This window comes from Octopus bimaculoides, chromosome 6, assembly GCF_001194135.2.
Source record: "Octopus bimaculoides isolate UCB-OBI-ISO-001 chromosome 6, ASM119413v2, whole genome shotgun sequence".
Classification (NCBI taxonomy): domain Eukaryota; kingdom Metazoa; phylum Mollusca; class Cephalopoda; order Octopoda; family Octopodidae; genus Octopus; species Octopus bimaculoides.
The window spans coordinates 69,857,359-69,873,501 of NC_068986.1; the positions used below are offsets into that span (position 1 = coordinate 69,857,359).

General features: G+C 34.3%; 1 protein-coding gene across 1 annotated transcript in view; it reads left to right on the forward strand.

The window, feature by feature from the left end:
* The window catches only part of LOC106868175 (uncharacterized), a 339,834-nt gene that overhangs the window by 271,871 nt on the left and 51,820 nt on the right, over nucleotides 1–16,143 (forward strand). The window contains exon 2 of the mRNA XM_014913319.2: nucleotides 14,431–14,584. Within this exon, the coding sequence (XP_014768805.1) occupies nucleotides 14,431–14,584 (154 nt within the window). The remainder of the gene's footprint in view (nucleotides 1–14,430; nucleotides 14,585–16,143) is intronic.

Genomic DNA, 16,143 nt, shown 5'->3' on the forward strand with positions numbered 1-16,143 from the left:
TATATATATATATATATATATATATATATGACAAACAGAGCCCCTCTTAATACTAGTAATAAGGTAAATATCAAATGTATTCAAAAGTTAAGCACGTATTTTCATCTGACGATTGCTTCTGAATCCAACGTTGAGATATATTGTCTTTATGTGTTCGGTTTTCTGTATCATGCGGGCTGGTGTATATTTTCAGAAAGTATACTTATGTATATATAACAGTGTAGGAACATGTATTTATGTATAAGCTAAATTATTACATATACACTTATATACGTATATGAAGATTTCTGGTAATATAGACATTATGCCTGTGAGATACTTATATGTCCACGAAAACAGCACCCTTAAACACTAACTCTTGTTTACGCTCATATAAACACCCAGACGAACTAATATACACATGCTTGCACAAAATCTTAAAAGCAATTGATTAATTTTATTTCCAACGCCTTTAAGTTCTCTTTTTAACCTCCTCCTACTGTAAGCATAGATTTTTTTGTTGCTCTGAATAACACTCTTTTAATATTTCTAATTTAATCATCGCATCCTCTGTTGTCTCTTAACTCTGAAATTAATTCAAATGATTTTATTTACGGTATTTAATCAATTATAGCGGCGAAGTCTTAGCCAGTCTTTTACATCCACAGCTCTCTAATCTGGTTAGTTTTTCTAATTTCTAAATGTACAGAACTGTATACCATACTGTCGGCATGTCTTTGAGTAGCTATTGTTGCTGGACAATATCTTCCCAATTCACATTTTAATGTTACTTGTCCTTGTGTTTGGCGCCATATTTTTATTGTTAGCTGGTTCTTTGCAATCGTGTGAGTAGGGATAAACAAACAAAAGTCAAAGAAAAGCAATCAATAATGTGCTCGAGTGAGTAGGCAAACTTGATAACTATTGATATTACAATTCTATCGCTCTTGTTAGTATCAAGTAATCAAGGGTATGATTAACTTTCGTGACATTGATTAGAAGCAGAACACTGGTGGTAGGAAAGGCATTTAAATGGAAGACGGATAAATATAAGAATAAGGGGGTTACATTTGGTATCAAACGCACAGGAAACAACGTCAGAAGAAAGAAGGCATATAAAAAGGAAAATAGGGTAATTTGTCCAACAATTGAGGACAAAAACTGATAGAAATATTTTTAAAAAATAACATGACTTAATTAACTAAACCCTGGGATAGTTAAACTGAAATTGTGACATTGGGAGTTCTAAAACAATACAACAAATAAGCTAGAATTTCATGAAACAATTTTATTATAGTTTATAGAATTTAAATATTTTGCAGCAGATGTGGCTACTGTCTTCGCTAATTAGTTCTGCTTTGTTCAATATCAAGTGAATAAAACGGAGCGAATTCATAACCTATGTGTAATACATCGAAAAAGTCACGTGTCACCAGTTTTGTACATTCTTTTATTATATAATGATACTCAGATATTTATTTGACAGAAATCAAGTTTATCTTTGTAATCTTATAGGAATTTGAGAGGCAGATAGATGGTGTATTTCATATTTTGAGGAAAAGATATTTCAGCTCCTTCAAAATATTGGTTTCAAATTTTGACGCAAGGCCAGTGAGTTTGGGGGAGGGGCTAAATCGATTAAATCGATCCCAGTGCTCAACTGGTATTATCTTATCGACTCCGAAAGGATGAAAGGCAAAGTGGGCCACGGCAGAATTTGAACTCAGAACATAAAGACGGACGAAATGCCGCTAAGCATTTAACAACATTTACAGACATAATATACTCTATGCTGGGCAATTTTTATAACTTAGAAAAATTATAATTATTTCACATCAATAATTTCTCATTGAAAATAGTGAATTTTAAACAAAATTGATTAGTTTCAGTATCCTATTCTTATTGTACAACGAGATTGACAGGAAGAATGTAGAAATGCTCCTCCATCGACTGACAATTTCACACTTGCTTGAAGAAATAAAAATGTTTTACTTCCGGCCTGAAATTTCAGTTTTCCAACCTAAGAATTTCAGAAGCTATTCCAGTAATCGCCAAAAGAAATATTACAATTATAATCATTGATGGTTGCAAAAGACACCTATTACTATAATGGTGTATAGTATAAAGCAATTACTTTTGTTGATATAACTATCATCATCATCATCACCATCATAATCAACATCACCTTCATCGTCGTCTTCGTTGTCGTCATCATCGTCATCATTATCAGTAATTAACTTTGTTAAGTGATAAATACATTTATTAAAAAATGAAGCTAGCGAAATAATTTCATCCTTACTACTGCTGCTGCTGCTACTACTACTACTACTACTACTACTACTACTACTACTACTACTACTACTACTACTACTACTACAACAACAAACAACAAATACTACTGATAATGGCATAAATTCAGCTGGTAACGCTTACCATATTCATGACATTTAACTCAATGCTGATTTTGACATGGCTGTAGGAATAATTATGTTGATAATTTAAGAAATTCTAGTTCCAGTTTGTACGAGTATAGATTATTGCTTAGCCACACAGACGCGTGAATGCCATCCCTGTATATATTTCTGTTGGTTCTAAGGCAGTTAGACAGCGTGGTATTTGCTCAAGCAAGAGACCAGACAAAGAAAATCAGAGTAGATTGACCAGTGTATGAGTTGATCTTGAATCATTCTGAAATGAGAAAGTGAATTATCAGAAAACTGCATTGTTCTAATGTCGCTCTGTATTGAACTGGGATTCAGACGTGACATTAAGAATAGTTGGGAACTTATTTCAGCCTTACTGCATGTTCACAATAATGCAAGTTGGAAACACACTTGAAAGTTTTGTGAGAAAACGACGAAAGTGAAACAATATCTGCATATACTTGGAAGGAATTATGAATTCATAGCACAATTTTATTTGGTTGGCATCGAATAAAAAGCAGATAAGCATGCATGCTTAAAGTGGCTTTCTCAGAGCTTTAGTATATATAGTTCTCTTTTCTATATCTTTACTCTTATTTTTTCAAAAGCATTTAACCAGTTTTCACCACTAGCACTAATATTATTATAATGACCGAAGATGAAGTGCGTAATAATATTTAGTCTCAGAGAACTTGAATGTTAGAGTCGATTAAGAAGCCGTTTGTAATTAGTCCTTGGCGCTGTTTACATTCGTGACGAAGGCTATCTTGATCGAGTCTCACAACTGTAAGCACCAGCGCTTTAAACTCGTAAACGATTATATATTTGTAGCGTCTGTATCAATTACTCTTGCAGATAAGTTAATTTCGATATAACAATGTGAAATTTAGCGCTCACTTAATGCTATGTAATCTGGAAATCATCTCTAATCTAATAGATAGGAAGTAGTGGACGTTTAATTTCTTCCAGACTTCGATTTCACATCCTGTACTGTTTGGTTATACTTTAATCATCCATGGTTGATAAAATGAGCACTGTCGTATACTGTGTATTAAAAAGTCTATGATATCAATACGCAAATGCAAAAGAACTAGAAATTAGCATCCGAGGAAATGAATGTGTAGGTAGGTTTAAATTCGTAGTTATAGACTTCTTTTCACTTCATTTATCTAACCAATGCTGATAAAAACATTAATATTACTTAATCATATATCTCCTTACTATCAGAGAGCGTGCGTGTGCTTATCTCATGAATCTGTTTTAGCAAGCAACTGTTACCATTATCACTACAATCAACGCCTATTACACCTCTGCTGTGGTTAATCCCAAAAATATTTTTAAAATCTTTGATACAAATATAATTGCTAATATCAGTATATCAGTGAACATATAAACCCCAACGATTGGTTTACGTTAACATTTCCGCTAATGTGTATATATATATATATATATATATATATATATATATATATATATATTTGTGTGTGTGTGTGTGTGTATGAGTGTGCATTCTTTTATTATTTTATTTGTTTCAGTCATTTGACTGGGGCCATGCTGGAGTACCTTCGGCCGAACAAATCGACTCCAGGACCTATTCTTTCTAAGCCTAGTACTTTTTTAACAGTAACTTTTGCCGAACCGCTAGGTTACGGTGACGTAAACACAGCAGCATCGGTTGTCAAGCGATGCTAGGATGACAAAAACAGACGCACAAAAACATACATACATACTGGAAAGCTGAAATCTACAAGATTTTTCACTCACTCTTTCTCTGTTTATTTTCTCTTATTCCTTTCTGTTGAAGAGCACAGGCGCGAAACGTAAAAGATTCTTTCATTTTTCTCGAGCGTCAAACTAATACACTTGGTTGTTGTTCATACACCTGTCTTCATCTTTTGTTTCTCTATAAATTTCAACTATATATATATAAAAAGTAAAAAGTACATATATATATATAGGAGGGGATTCGTTCAGTTTCCGTCTACCAGATCCACTCACAAGGGTCTGGTCCATCCGAGGCTATAGTAGAAGACACCCATTCAAGATGCCATGCGGCGGGACATGCTCTGAGCAATGTGGTTGGGAAGCAAGCTTCTTACCACACGCGCAATAGATAGATAGATAGATAGATAGATAGATAGATAGATAGATAGGTGGACGGACAGACGGACAGACAGACAGACAGACAAACAGACAGACAGATATATATATAGATATTTACATACATGCATACATGTATATTTGTATGTATGTATGTATATATAGCAAATGAAGGACGGAACATGGAATATACGAGAATTTATTAATCACGACAATTGTTTCGACACATCTAGCATCGATCCCTCATGGGTGGCACATTCAACAACTAAATCAGGAGGACCCAGCGGTGCAGATGTACTCAGTCGGGTGATAAATAGATACAACTTATTAAAATAATAGTTCCGCAATGTAAATTCTTGTTTTGTAGAAAGAAAACAGCCAGACGGAAAAAAAAAATTTCTTCATTTATATAGAAGATCAAAAATAAAATCACAGATGGGAAAAAAGAGAAACGAACACGCAATACAGCGAGAAAAGTATTAAAAATAACCGTTAACAAATATGGGTGTATAAACTCCCTTGGGCAAGCTGCATAGCACGAGTACACTTGCTCATACAAGCATCCGCGAAAATGTGAGCATACGCACACGTGAGGTTTGGTGCACTCATGATCACAAAGCGAGTTAGCTATCTACTTGGTGTTTGCAAGAATGGGCGGGGTTTAAATGTAAACTTAAGTCATCCATACCGTGAAGTAAATTAAATCATGTTAACGGTTACTCAAAATTCCTTCCAACTGCATTGTGCGAACGTACATTTATATGGATGTAGGCATCTCGTGAGTCTTTCACAAATTCTATTGATGATCTTCTCGTTAGTCCACAGAATAGACAGGGATTCGTCGGAGCAGAGACGGCATCTCCTGGAAATTATATTGTATGATTTCGCGTGCCTTACTATGGACCAAGTTATACTGTACTTCATCTTATCCTACTTCAGTCACCATACAAAATCGGCCAAAGATGTTGAATGTCTGTTGTTGATTGTCTTAAAGATGGCGACATGGTTACGATAATGATTCTTAAATGAATCAGCCGTGTACCCAATATAAACATACGGTCCTCCCCTTGTATGCTCGGTACATTTATATACAAGAGTTGTACTCATACAAAGATTCATCAAAGGACATTTTGATTTTTCTCTGCATGAGCATTTAACGTACTTATTTGTATACAAGGTAGTTCCGGCCCCATTTACCGGCGTTGTTACCGTGTTAGCTGTATCATAACTATTTCTACAGCTACAATGTGGTGGTAACTGGTGTTTATCATTGCAGTTTACATCTGCTTGGTTAGTATTTAGATACATATGTGTCGCTAGATCCAGTAGGTGGGTTATTGCACCATTGCCGCATTTTGCTATTGTTTATGCGATGCATATGCTGGCCTAAATTAGCAGAATCGGCGTAGGATACCTTCACGGAGTGCCGATTAAAATAGCATGATATCGATTAGGAAAACATTTGTCCAAAGCAGCAATCTTAGTTGAAATATGCGAACAGAAAATCGAGATGAACCAAAGGACATCTTGATTCCTATATCTGTTGTTAGGTTTATTTGATCGAGTGTGCTATACAGGATTGGAACAAGCAGTTGAATTATTATAACGCGTGTGTCTATGAGTTTTTGTTGGTAGTTCATTGACATGAATAATGTCTAAACAATTGTCGTGATTAATAAATTCTCGTATATTCCATCTTCCGTCTTTTATTTGCCATATACATAACGATCACTGTGAAAGTGACCGTTCTATATATAGACTATGAGGGGTTCAGTTTACTTGTGATCAAAGCGAATAGGTACGCTGGATAAGAGCCATAATTGATCGACCATTAGATTCTAAGATCACAGCGAAAGGCTGTGATCAAGGGATCCGTGTTAGGGTTCCGTTATAGCATATACATATTAGAGGAAAAATCAAAATCAAAGTAGAACGAGTATCTCAAGTCATTTAGAATAACTTAATGAGGTTTCTGGGATAAACTAGGTGGTTGGTTAGCCGTCCGTGGCCAGGGTATTCCGTCATCAGAGACAAGGTATGCTTATTTTAGACGAGGAAAAATTACAGTTTACAAGGAATAAAATTCACAGTTTATAAGGAATAAAATAGAAGAATAAAGAGTAAAAGTAGTTAGAAGAATATAGGCAGGAGAATAATGTTCACAACACATCTTTTTCCAGAGGATAAGGATGTTGCTCGGTACTTCCATGAAAGTATACTATATTCTTCTAACTACTTTTACTCTTTATTCTTCTATTTTACTCCTTTATTCTTCTATTTTATTCCGTTTAAACTGTGAATTTTATTCTTTGTAAATTTTGTGTTAAATATTCTAAAATATTCAGTCTAAAATAGTCTAAATAGCCTAAAATATTCTAAAATATTGTCTAAAATATTCATACCTTGTCTCTGATGACGGAATACCCCGTGCACGGACATGCTAACCAACCACTTGGGTTATCCCAGAAACAGCTGTAAGACTTCAAATTCACCTTACCCTAATTAAATTATTCTAAATAACTTGAGATACTCGTTCTACCTTGGTTTTGAATTTTCCTCTGATATAATAATAATAATAATAACAATAATATATATATATATATATATATATATATATATATATATCATTATAAAGCAATTAAATTGTTTTAATTTCAAAAGCGTTATCCATGCTATCGGTCGTGTCAATGTTACAAAATTGAACAAACCGAATAAAAGATTTAATTTTACATCACTTAGCACAAATTTCATGCTTCTAGATGTTTCTGTAAACTTTTCCGACAAAAAAGTTCTGATTGATTGACTCGGTTTCTTTTACTTTCATATCTCAAAATTAGCAACTCTTGTTCAATTCGCTCGGGCAGTGTAAGCAATATTTAGTTTATTGCATTGACTATCTATACATTAACAGAATTACATTATTTTTATGAGAGGTCTCGTAATAGTTCAATTTATAGATCCTAAATGAAACTAACGATTCATTCTTTCATTATCTCGAGTGAATCGACGAATGTTGCCATTCTCTGCATCGTAGAGTAAGGACATTAATCGAAAATTTGAGGTTGATCAAATATTGTAAGAATACATAAATACACTAGGGATTGGAATCGCTGGGTGATTGCAACTAATATTATTCGGTGACCACCGATTACTTTTATTGCTTTCATATGTCATTTCCAATGACATGCGTACTTATTTTTAAAAAGAATTATAGTAGTTTTACTGTTCATATTAGATTTTTCATTAGCAATTATTCTACAAGAAAATGGCGTGTAGTCTTAATATCATCAGATTCTAACTTAATTCTTCCGTAGCAAGAACTCTACTATCAAGCATTTGAATAAACATCATCGTTATTTAAATCACAAAATCAAAGTACAATAAAGAACCAAGGCTAGAACAACTTTAGTTGGTTGATACAAATAGAATAAGAGAACAGCTTGAAAGAGAATCGCCCTCACCTCATTAGAAAATCCTATTTTAATTCAATGAGAATTTAATCACCGCCATCAGCCTGTTTTATTGTAGCGATTATAGGAATTATAGAAGTCATGAAGGAGGTATAAGTTTCCCCTTTCATAAATCACAGAAGAAGCTAATATAACTTCTCAATGAAGCGGGTGCTGTATTGATAAACTGCATGTAAACTAAATCTATGACCGTGTTTCGATTCCCAATAATAGCCTTGTATTATTGCTTAACTTCCTACCGAGAGATACATAGAACATCATAACCGCATTCCTTTTCTATAAATAAGAATTGTTGTGTTTATGTAAGAAATCAATATTACTCTGCAATAAAGACTAATAACTAATTTTAGGACATCACGAAACATTCCTAACCTTCCTCTTATCCAATGATTTCGATGAAATATTCAGATTCGTTCAAGTTTTAATACATATTGAATTAAAACTTGTGAATTAATCTATACGACAGCTTCTGAGGAAATTAACGACAGAATTCTCTAATTATAATCACCTTGATATTTCTTTAATATCTTCATTTATATTATGCAAACGAAACTTCTACTTCGTAGATTATATTTGTTCATTTTCTCCATGTGGTAAACGAAATCAGTTGTTCTTGACAATTTTACTCGGAGGTGTTGCACTTTCCCTCTTATTCAACATTTACATTTTATGAGAAGGTGGCAGCAACAACTTTAATTAGCGACAAAAACATACATTATTAACTTCCTTGACAATGTTAATATTAATCAGCATGACAATGCATTTGTTATATTTCCACATGGCGTCTTTAGAAAGTTGATGAATTCAGAAAAAAAAATTATATTTTGCACATTCTCAATGAAAGAAGGATAATTTCGACAGCTTCAGTTAAATCACGCGCATAATTATTCAGTTCTTACAGAATAATTATTAATTCTGATTTTCGAAATCATTACAGATTCCATCACTTCTCGATGAGAAACTCCAAAATCATATAATTAATTATTGAAGTATAAGTTTGGTACATACAGTAACTATAGCTATATATCTCTTATAATGCACACGTGAAATGCTAAACTTCCACACACAAAAAATTAGAAACAAATTAGATATTTTTTAAATAACTATATATGAAAAAGAAATAGTTAAAGGGGCATAGTATAAAATGAATAGCATTCTATTACATCATAAAGCAGCATATTCACAAAAAAACTTATAAAAAGCGTAAACAAAAAGTGAATAATCAGAAATCATTAGAAAAAAAAAATAAAAAGAACGAAATAGTAAATGTTACAATGAAGAAAAAAATTGTGTAAGATCTTGTTCTGAATGAGAATTGTCTCAAAGATATCGGGAAATTGCCACTTCAATCTTAGTATAGACTTTTTAAGAAAACTATTGTTAACTGGAAATAAATTTTTCTTAAAAATCTCTTGTCAGTTTTGCTGTCATCCAACCGGATGTCACTGTTGATGTGTGCCATTACTTTTGTTATCAACAACATGGTTGAGAGAAAATGACTCAGGGGAGCGTTCCGTATAATAATTAGAAATATGTTAGGGTCTTACATATGTAATATAGTGGATTGAAAAGTGTCGATTAACCGAGATTATCTAAGCAATTATTAGACAAAAACTCTCTGAAGATGTTCAAAATTTAAGACAAGGAAATAATAACTTCTATAAGATCAGTTTATCGACATTTTGGGGGCAGTATAAACAATACAGATTTAAATAGATCTGGCTTTTAACCTTTTGAAACAGCGAAAGCCCTTTGGTAGTCGAGATTTCGTTTGACTATATTCCATGGAAGGCACAAAGACGATCGATATCATGGTTTTCTATTTATGCCTGAAAACGATGATAGTTCTGTCTTATAGCAACCTTAAGCACAGAATATGTGGCCGTCCACTTTTGCGTCTTCCAGGAGCATACCCAAATGAAAATGCGCCCGCTGAAGGATATTCGTGGGTTTAAAGGGTTAAAGCCAACTGGTGAAAAAAACAGAAGTGTTTCGATACCATAAGTCCTTTTCAATAAAGCATATTTTGCTCAGTTGGCAATATATATATCTATGTTTATATATGTGTGTGCGTGCGTGAGTGTGTGTGTGTGTGTGTGTGTGTGTGTGTGTGTGTGTGTGTGTGTGTGTGTGTGTGTGTGTGTAATGTGAGTGTATTTGTCTATGTACAGAAATTTAGTGGTGCTGATTATAAATATCAACAATAGGATATGTAATACTGTGAGCTGAGATATTTTGATAATCCGAGAATACAATAGCAATTAGAAGACAAAACTCCTTCTAAAAGGTGCCTAAAATCTAAAGCTAGTCGACATTTTGTAACCTGTGTATAAATCCATTCGTTTTGTAATGAGAATGAATTACACAGAAAGAGACGCTGTCAAAAGAAATAATATTTTCGAATTATGTCGTCTTTAAATATAAACATAATGATTATCACATTGAAATGCGACATTCAGACTAACTTCCTTTGTCTTTCTCTCAGACAACTTTAAGCCAAAATATTCTGTCGGAAATGACTAGACATAAAAGTAGCAAACAGTAAGTGACTTCGTTGTTATGTAATAGTATGAAATATAGGAAAGGAATAATGATTTTAATGTGTCACGTTAAATGAGAATGACTGATCGTATATGATGGTGTATACAGAAATAGCCGACGTGGTATTTAAAATGAAACAGTGGAATACCGTCATTTCTTTCTGTATACTTAAACTTGATAATGCAGACTGAGTGTTAGCAGTACGGAAAGCAAGCTGCTGAAGTAAGATGCATTCAATGTGATTATAAATGAAAAGAGGTGCGGAAAGAATGTAAGAGAAGTGTTGAAAATAATGGATTATCTGTATCAATAAGAGTCTCAAAGGAAAAATCGTTTATGGATTGTTGACTCAGCAAAATTAGCAACCGCTCTGATTCATCAGAAGACAAATAATGACGATATGATAACGATGTTTCAACAAATAAAACAAAACAAAAAATCAATATATATTTAAAAGCTAGAAAGAAAATAAAATTCTTTTATAAAAAAAATAACCAGAATAGCTGCTGCTAGGAATAGGCATGTGGTTGGAAACTTTATAGTGTTGTAGTTTCTTTATGAGGGTAAAACAACATTTTTCAGGGTGGGGGGGAACAAAAAAACAGAACGACCCGAATCGATATAGAAATGAGTTAATTAACTTACATTGATAAATTGATAGCGGTCTCCTTTAATTAATAGCACAACAAGAAGCAACTACATTGATATCAATAGCTTCTTCAAATGTTATATAATTGATTTGAAACTATATAAAAACGTTTGATTCTTTGAACAAGCGTCATATGAAAAATCTGTACTGAGTGGCGGATTCTTCTCTCTGGGCGTTATCCACGCACAAAGTATATTGACTCATCATGACAAAAAGTGCTGTTATAAAAAGATAATCAGAGAAATACAGAGTGCAAACATTATAAGGAGGCAGTAAAGATGTAAAGGTATGTTGAAGCAATTGCATAAAAAACCATGAAGCTGACAATGCTATTCTATTGCTAAATCTTTAAAGCGTACTGCATTGATACATCTTGACTTGGCAAGCGACAATTATACGAGTTGGTATCAAAATGTTCCCGGACTAGTTCTGTCGCGCGCCAACAGATGGCGGTACACGATAGTGTGTGCAGTGAGAGCTAGCAGTGACTCATGAGGCAGTGTGCCGAGTAGCATCGCTATGTTTATTTCGCAAGTTGTGAAATTTGTGTTTTTGTGATCACGTGTATGCTGTACTCTGCGGTTTTATCATGGATTTGCGTTAAACCTGGGAAGTTTGAGAAAGCTTACGGCGACGAAGAAATGGGCCATACGCAATGTTTCGAGTGACATAGGCGCTCCAAAAGCAGAAGAACGTCCTCTGGAAGACCTACCACAAGTGTCACCCCCGGAAATGTGGAGAAAATTCATCAACTTGTGCATGAGGATCATCGACATTAACGACATTGCTGATGTTGTTGGTCTGTGATATGGGCCCGTGCAGGCAATCCTAACGTCTGAATTAAACATGCGGCATGTCTCTGCCAAGTTGTCTCCCGCTTGCGACCACTGAGCTCAAATAACATCGCGTCTGTTAAGATCTGTCTACATCTCCATCAGTGTGCTGCTGATGACCCATCCTTCATGTCGAGGATCATCATCGGTAACGAGAGTTGGGTCTATGGGTACGACTCTGAGAAGAAGCAGCAGTCGTCGAAATGGAAGAGCCCTTCACGACCAAGGAAGGCACGACAGAGTCGCAGCTCAATCAAGAGCATGCTCATAATATTTTTTTTTTGCGACATCTGTGGTATTGTGGATCGAGAATTCGTCCCCCAAGGCCAGATCGCCAATCGAGAGTTCTACTGCGACATTTTGAAGCGTTTGAGAGAGACCATTTTGTGAAAGAGACCGGATCTGTGGAGCGCGAAGAATTGGGTACTTTACGATGATAACGCACCGTCGTCGAGCACTCCTCACTCCTAAGTTTCTCTCCTAAACAGCATGATAACGCTTCTGCACCCACTCTATTCACCAGATTTAGCACCTGCACACTTCCATCTCTTCCCCCAAGATGAAAATGCCACTCAAAGGTCGCCGTTTTAATACTGTTGCCGAGATCCAGAGCGAATCACAGAATGTCCTCGATTCACTTACGAAAAACGACTTCCACGCCGGATTCCAAATGCGGCAGGTGACTATTTCGAAGAAGATGATGTTAAAACTTGTGTAAATAAGTTTTTTCTTTTATCAAACACAACTAGTCCGGGAACGGTTTCATACTACCTCATAGTTGTTGAAAATCTGCAGTTGATAAAAACTATGGGAATGTCTTTCATTTTTCTCTACTTACTAGTTTGTTATAATATATAGTAAGCAGTCAATAATATAACTGTTTTAATATATAAAACCAATTTTTCTAAGGATAATAAGACTACAGATCTGCCTCCTAGATCTTTAATGATTGAGTAGATGTATGCATAGATATTTAGATAACTGCTTATAAAGGTGCATTGAATACAATGATTAGAGCAAACAATAATTATAAAAAAATATTAAAAAACCCCAGTCATAAACATTTTTCTGCAATACAAATGTTATTTAAGTGTTTCGAAAATTTACTACAACCCTCGCAAAATACTATGAATCTTAAGTCACAGGGAAGAAAGTCATCAGTTAAATGATGTAAACCGAACAACATAAGGAGCAATCTTGAGTGTTAATGGTGAAAAGGTGACCAAGTTATTCTATTAAATAATGTAGAATATTAATCCAAGTTAGATCTAAAGCAATATAGTCATCGTTCTAGCTTTCACACGAATGTAAATATCGAAAACATTTCTCGCATACCTTTGTTAGGAAAGTGTTAAACTCCAGGAAAAACATTCTTGAGAATCATAGCAGAGGTTATACTGTCTATCTTCTCAGTACACACAATTTTACAGCAGATTAACCTGTAGAATATAAATGAGGCGCATGACAAAGAATGCAATAACAAGAAACGCAAAAAGCTCCAAATGGATGCTAAAATTAATTAAAGGATTAAAGCTAACGGAGAAAGAAATATAGAAAACTATAGATCATGCACTTCTCTATTCTATAAAGTGTGCATGGAACTGCGAGTCCGTGTTTTTGTGAGTATGAGTATGAAAATACTTTTCAATAAACATTTTTGTCACATATTTCATCTGATGGCAATTATCTCCTTTCGATCAACGTAACAACCAAAGTATTCACCGTAGTTTTAAAACCATCAACATCAAGGCAACAGATACCTTCACTGGAATAGTCTATGAAACACCAGAAATCTTTTATTTCAGTCCCGTACTCAATTGCATGTTGGGATTTCTGTTGAAAGGTTTAGTAGCAGATCAATATTTCTATAAGTAACGATCGTTCACCCGTACTTCAGATAAGGCCGATCTGAAGCAAAATAATAACTACAACAACAGCAGTATCAACAATAATAATAACAACAACAACAACAGATGCACTACAACAACAGCAGTATCAACAATAATAATAACAACAACAACAACAGATGTAACTTAAATTGCAAATAATGCTTTTCATCAAGGTATACTCCTTTGATTTCCTAGTGGCTAACAAATAAAGGACCTTCGTTTAGGGATAAAACATTCTGAACTTAGATATCCACATTATTTCAATAATCCTTCAAATGCTCAAAACACTTCTGAAGATTTTTTTTTTTTTTTTGTTCCTAAGAGGCAAACTTTCTGGAGAACTTCTACAGAGCAGGCACTCCATTCCAATCTCTTTCATCCATTTGTCTGTATCATTACTCACAGTCCCCATTATATCAACTGTCACAGACACAGGTTTTATGGATTTCATCATCATCATCACTACCATCATCATCATCATCATCATCATCATCGTTCTCATTCTTATTATTTATATATTTATTTATCTATTTTTTTTTATTTCAGTTACGCTAACTGGAGCGTTGCAGTGTCCCAAAGATTTTACCCAGAAAACAACCGAATGTTTAGCAGATTATACAAGAGAATTGAATAATGTTGAAAATAATGAGTACAAACTATTAACTGGAATTGAAGTTGAAGCTATCAGAGCATTTTGCAGGTATATATATATATATGTTAACAAATTTTTTCTCAGATACGAATTCGTTTCAATCTTGTATTTTAAGGCTGGTCTAAACATGTTTATCACACTTCTTAATACATTTTCTTAGAAGTCGTTTTGAATGAGTGTTGCTAATTCAAACTCAAGGATAGCTCTAGCATTTAATGATACAAAAATATAATAGACAAAAGACATCATCAATTTTTAAAAAGTCACAAGCTAGATGTATTCATACATTAGAAACCAAAATAACGTCTTTTGTGTTCAAATTTTAAAAAAATGAATTTTATTCACATTTGGCAGTCTTATTTGAATTTATGTTTTAGTTGCTTCAGTGTAATTTTTTCATGTCGTATATACTAGATGAATTAAAAACCTAATCGGGTACAACTGAGAGAAGATTATATAACCAATCAAGAAATAACAAGAATTTGTTATTAGTCTAATGTACAAAGTCTCTCCATATTAGATTAAGACAGTTCATCCCCACATATGAGTGTTAATTGAGATATTTAGATGACGGGAAAAAGTAGAGCTTTTCTAGAAATAGCAAACATTTACATCTTTTTCTTACTAGAGGAATGAATAGTATCCATGGTTTTTATAGGCCCTCCTAGATCAGTGAAACTGAAGTCATCAACGTTTATTTTGAACGTTTGCAAATCGAAAACTGCGGGAAAGATATAGGTGGAGAGGAAATTCCAGAGAGCCGGCATTGGGGAATGAAACACCGGACGTAGTGATTAGTGTTACGTCTGGTGGGGTTGAGGCACCAAAAAAAAAAATGAGAAGAAATGTGGTGGGTGGGCTGGTAATGCTTGAGTTAATTTGAGTCGAATCAGTTTTGAATAGCAAAGACTCTTATAATACTGGTAGAAAAGTAAGGGAGAGGAGGAAGCGTACCTCATCTCTTCACTTTTACCAGAGAATGGAATATGCCTGAGGGTGACGACTTTGTGCTAATCAGCCGGATTATCCTATACTAGATGAGGTCTAGGATATACGCGTATGCGGCATCAACGGTGTTCTAGACGTAATATTTCATGGTAGGCCTCACCTAAGCTCACAAAGTAAAAGTATGACTAATTGTTGTAGTCTGAACGGTTTTTGTTTTGGGGGTTAAGGTTCCATGACAATGGAGATAGATATATAGAAAGATACGTAGGTAAATGAGTTGATAGACAGATAGATAGATTGCTGGGTTCAAATATCATTTGCAAACCTATGGAAAACGAACCTCCACCAACTATTCTGCCTATATGTCTGTCCACACTTTTGAATGCAGTGTATGCCAGAAGGTTTGCAAATCTAACAGAAGCCTCAAAAGAGATTTTAGGATCCACAATGATCAGAACTTTTGTGCAGTTCTTGATGGTCCAAATCGGATAAGCAATCTATGTGGGTGTCTTGTCAGAACATTGTCTGGTTTAAAAAGCCATATCAGATGCCTTGATAGTTCTAAGGTGTAGGTACAGGAGGTGGTCAAACTCTGCATAAGGAGTAAACAACCAGCACCATGTATATATATATATATATATATATATATATATATATAT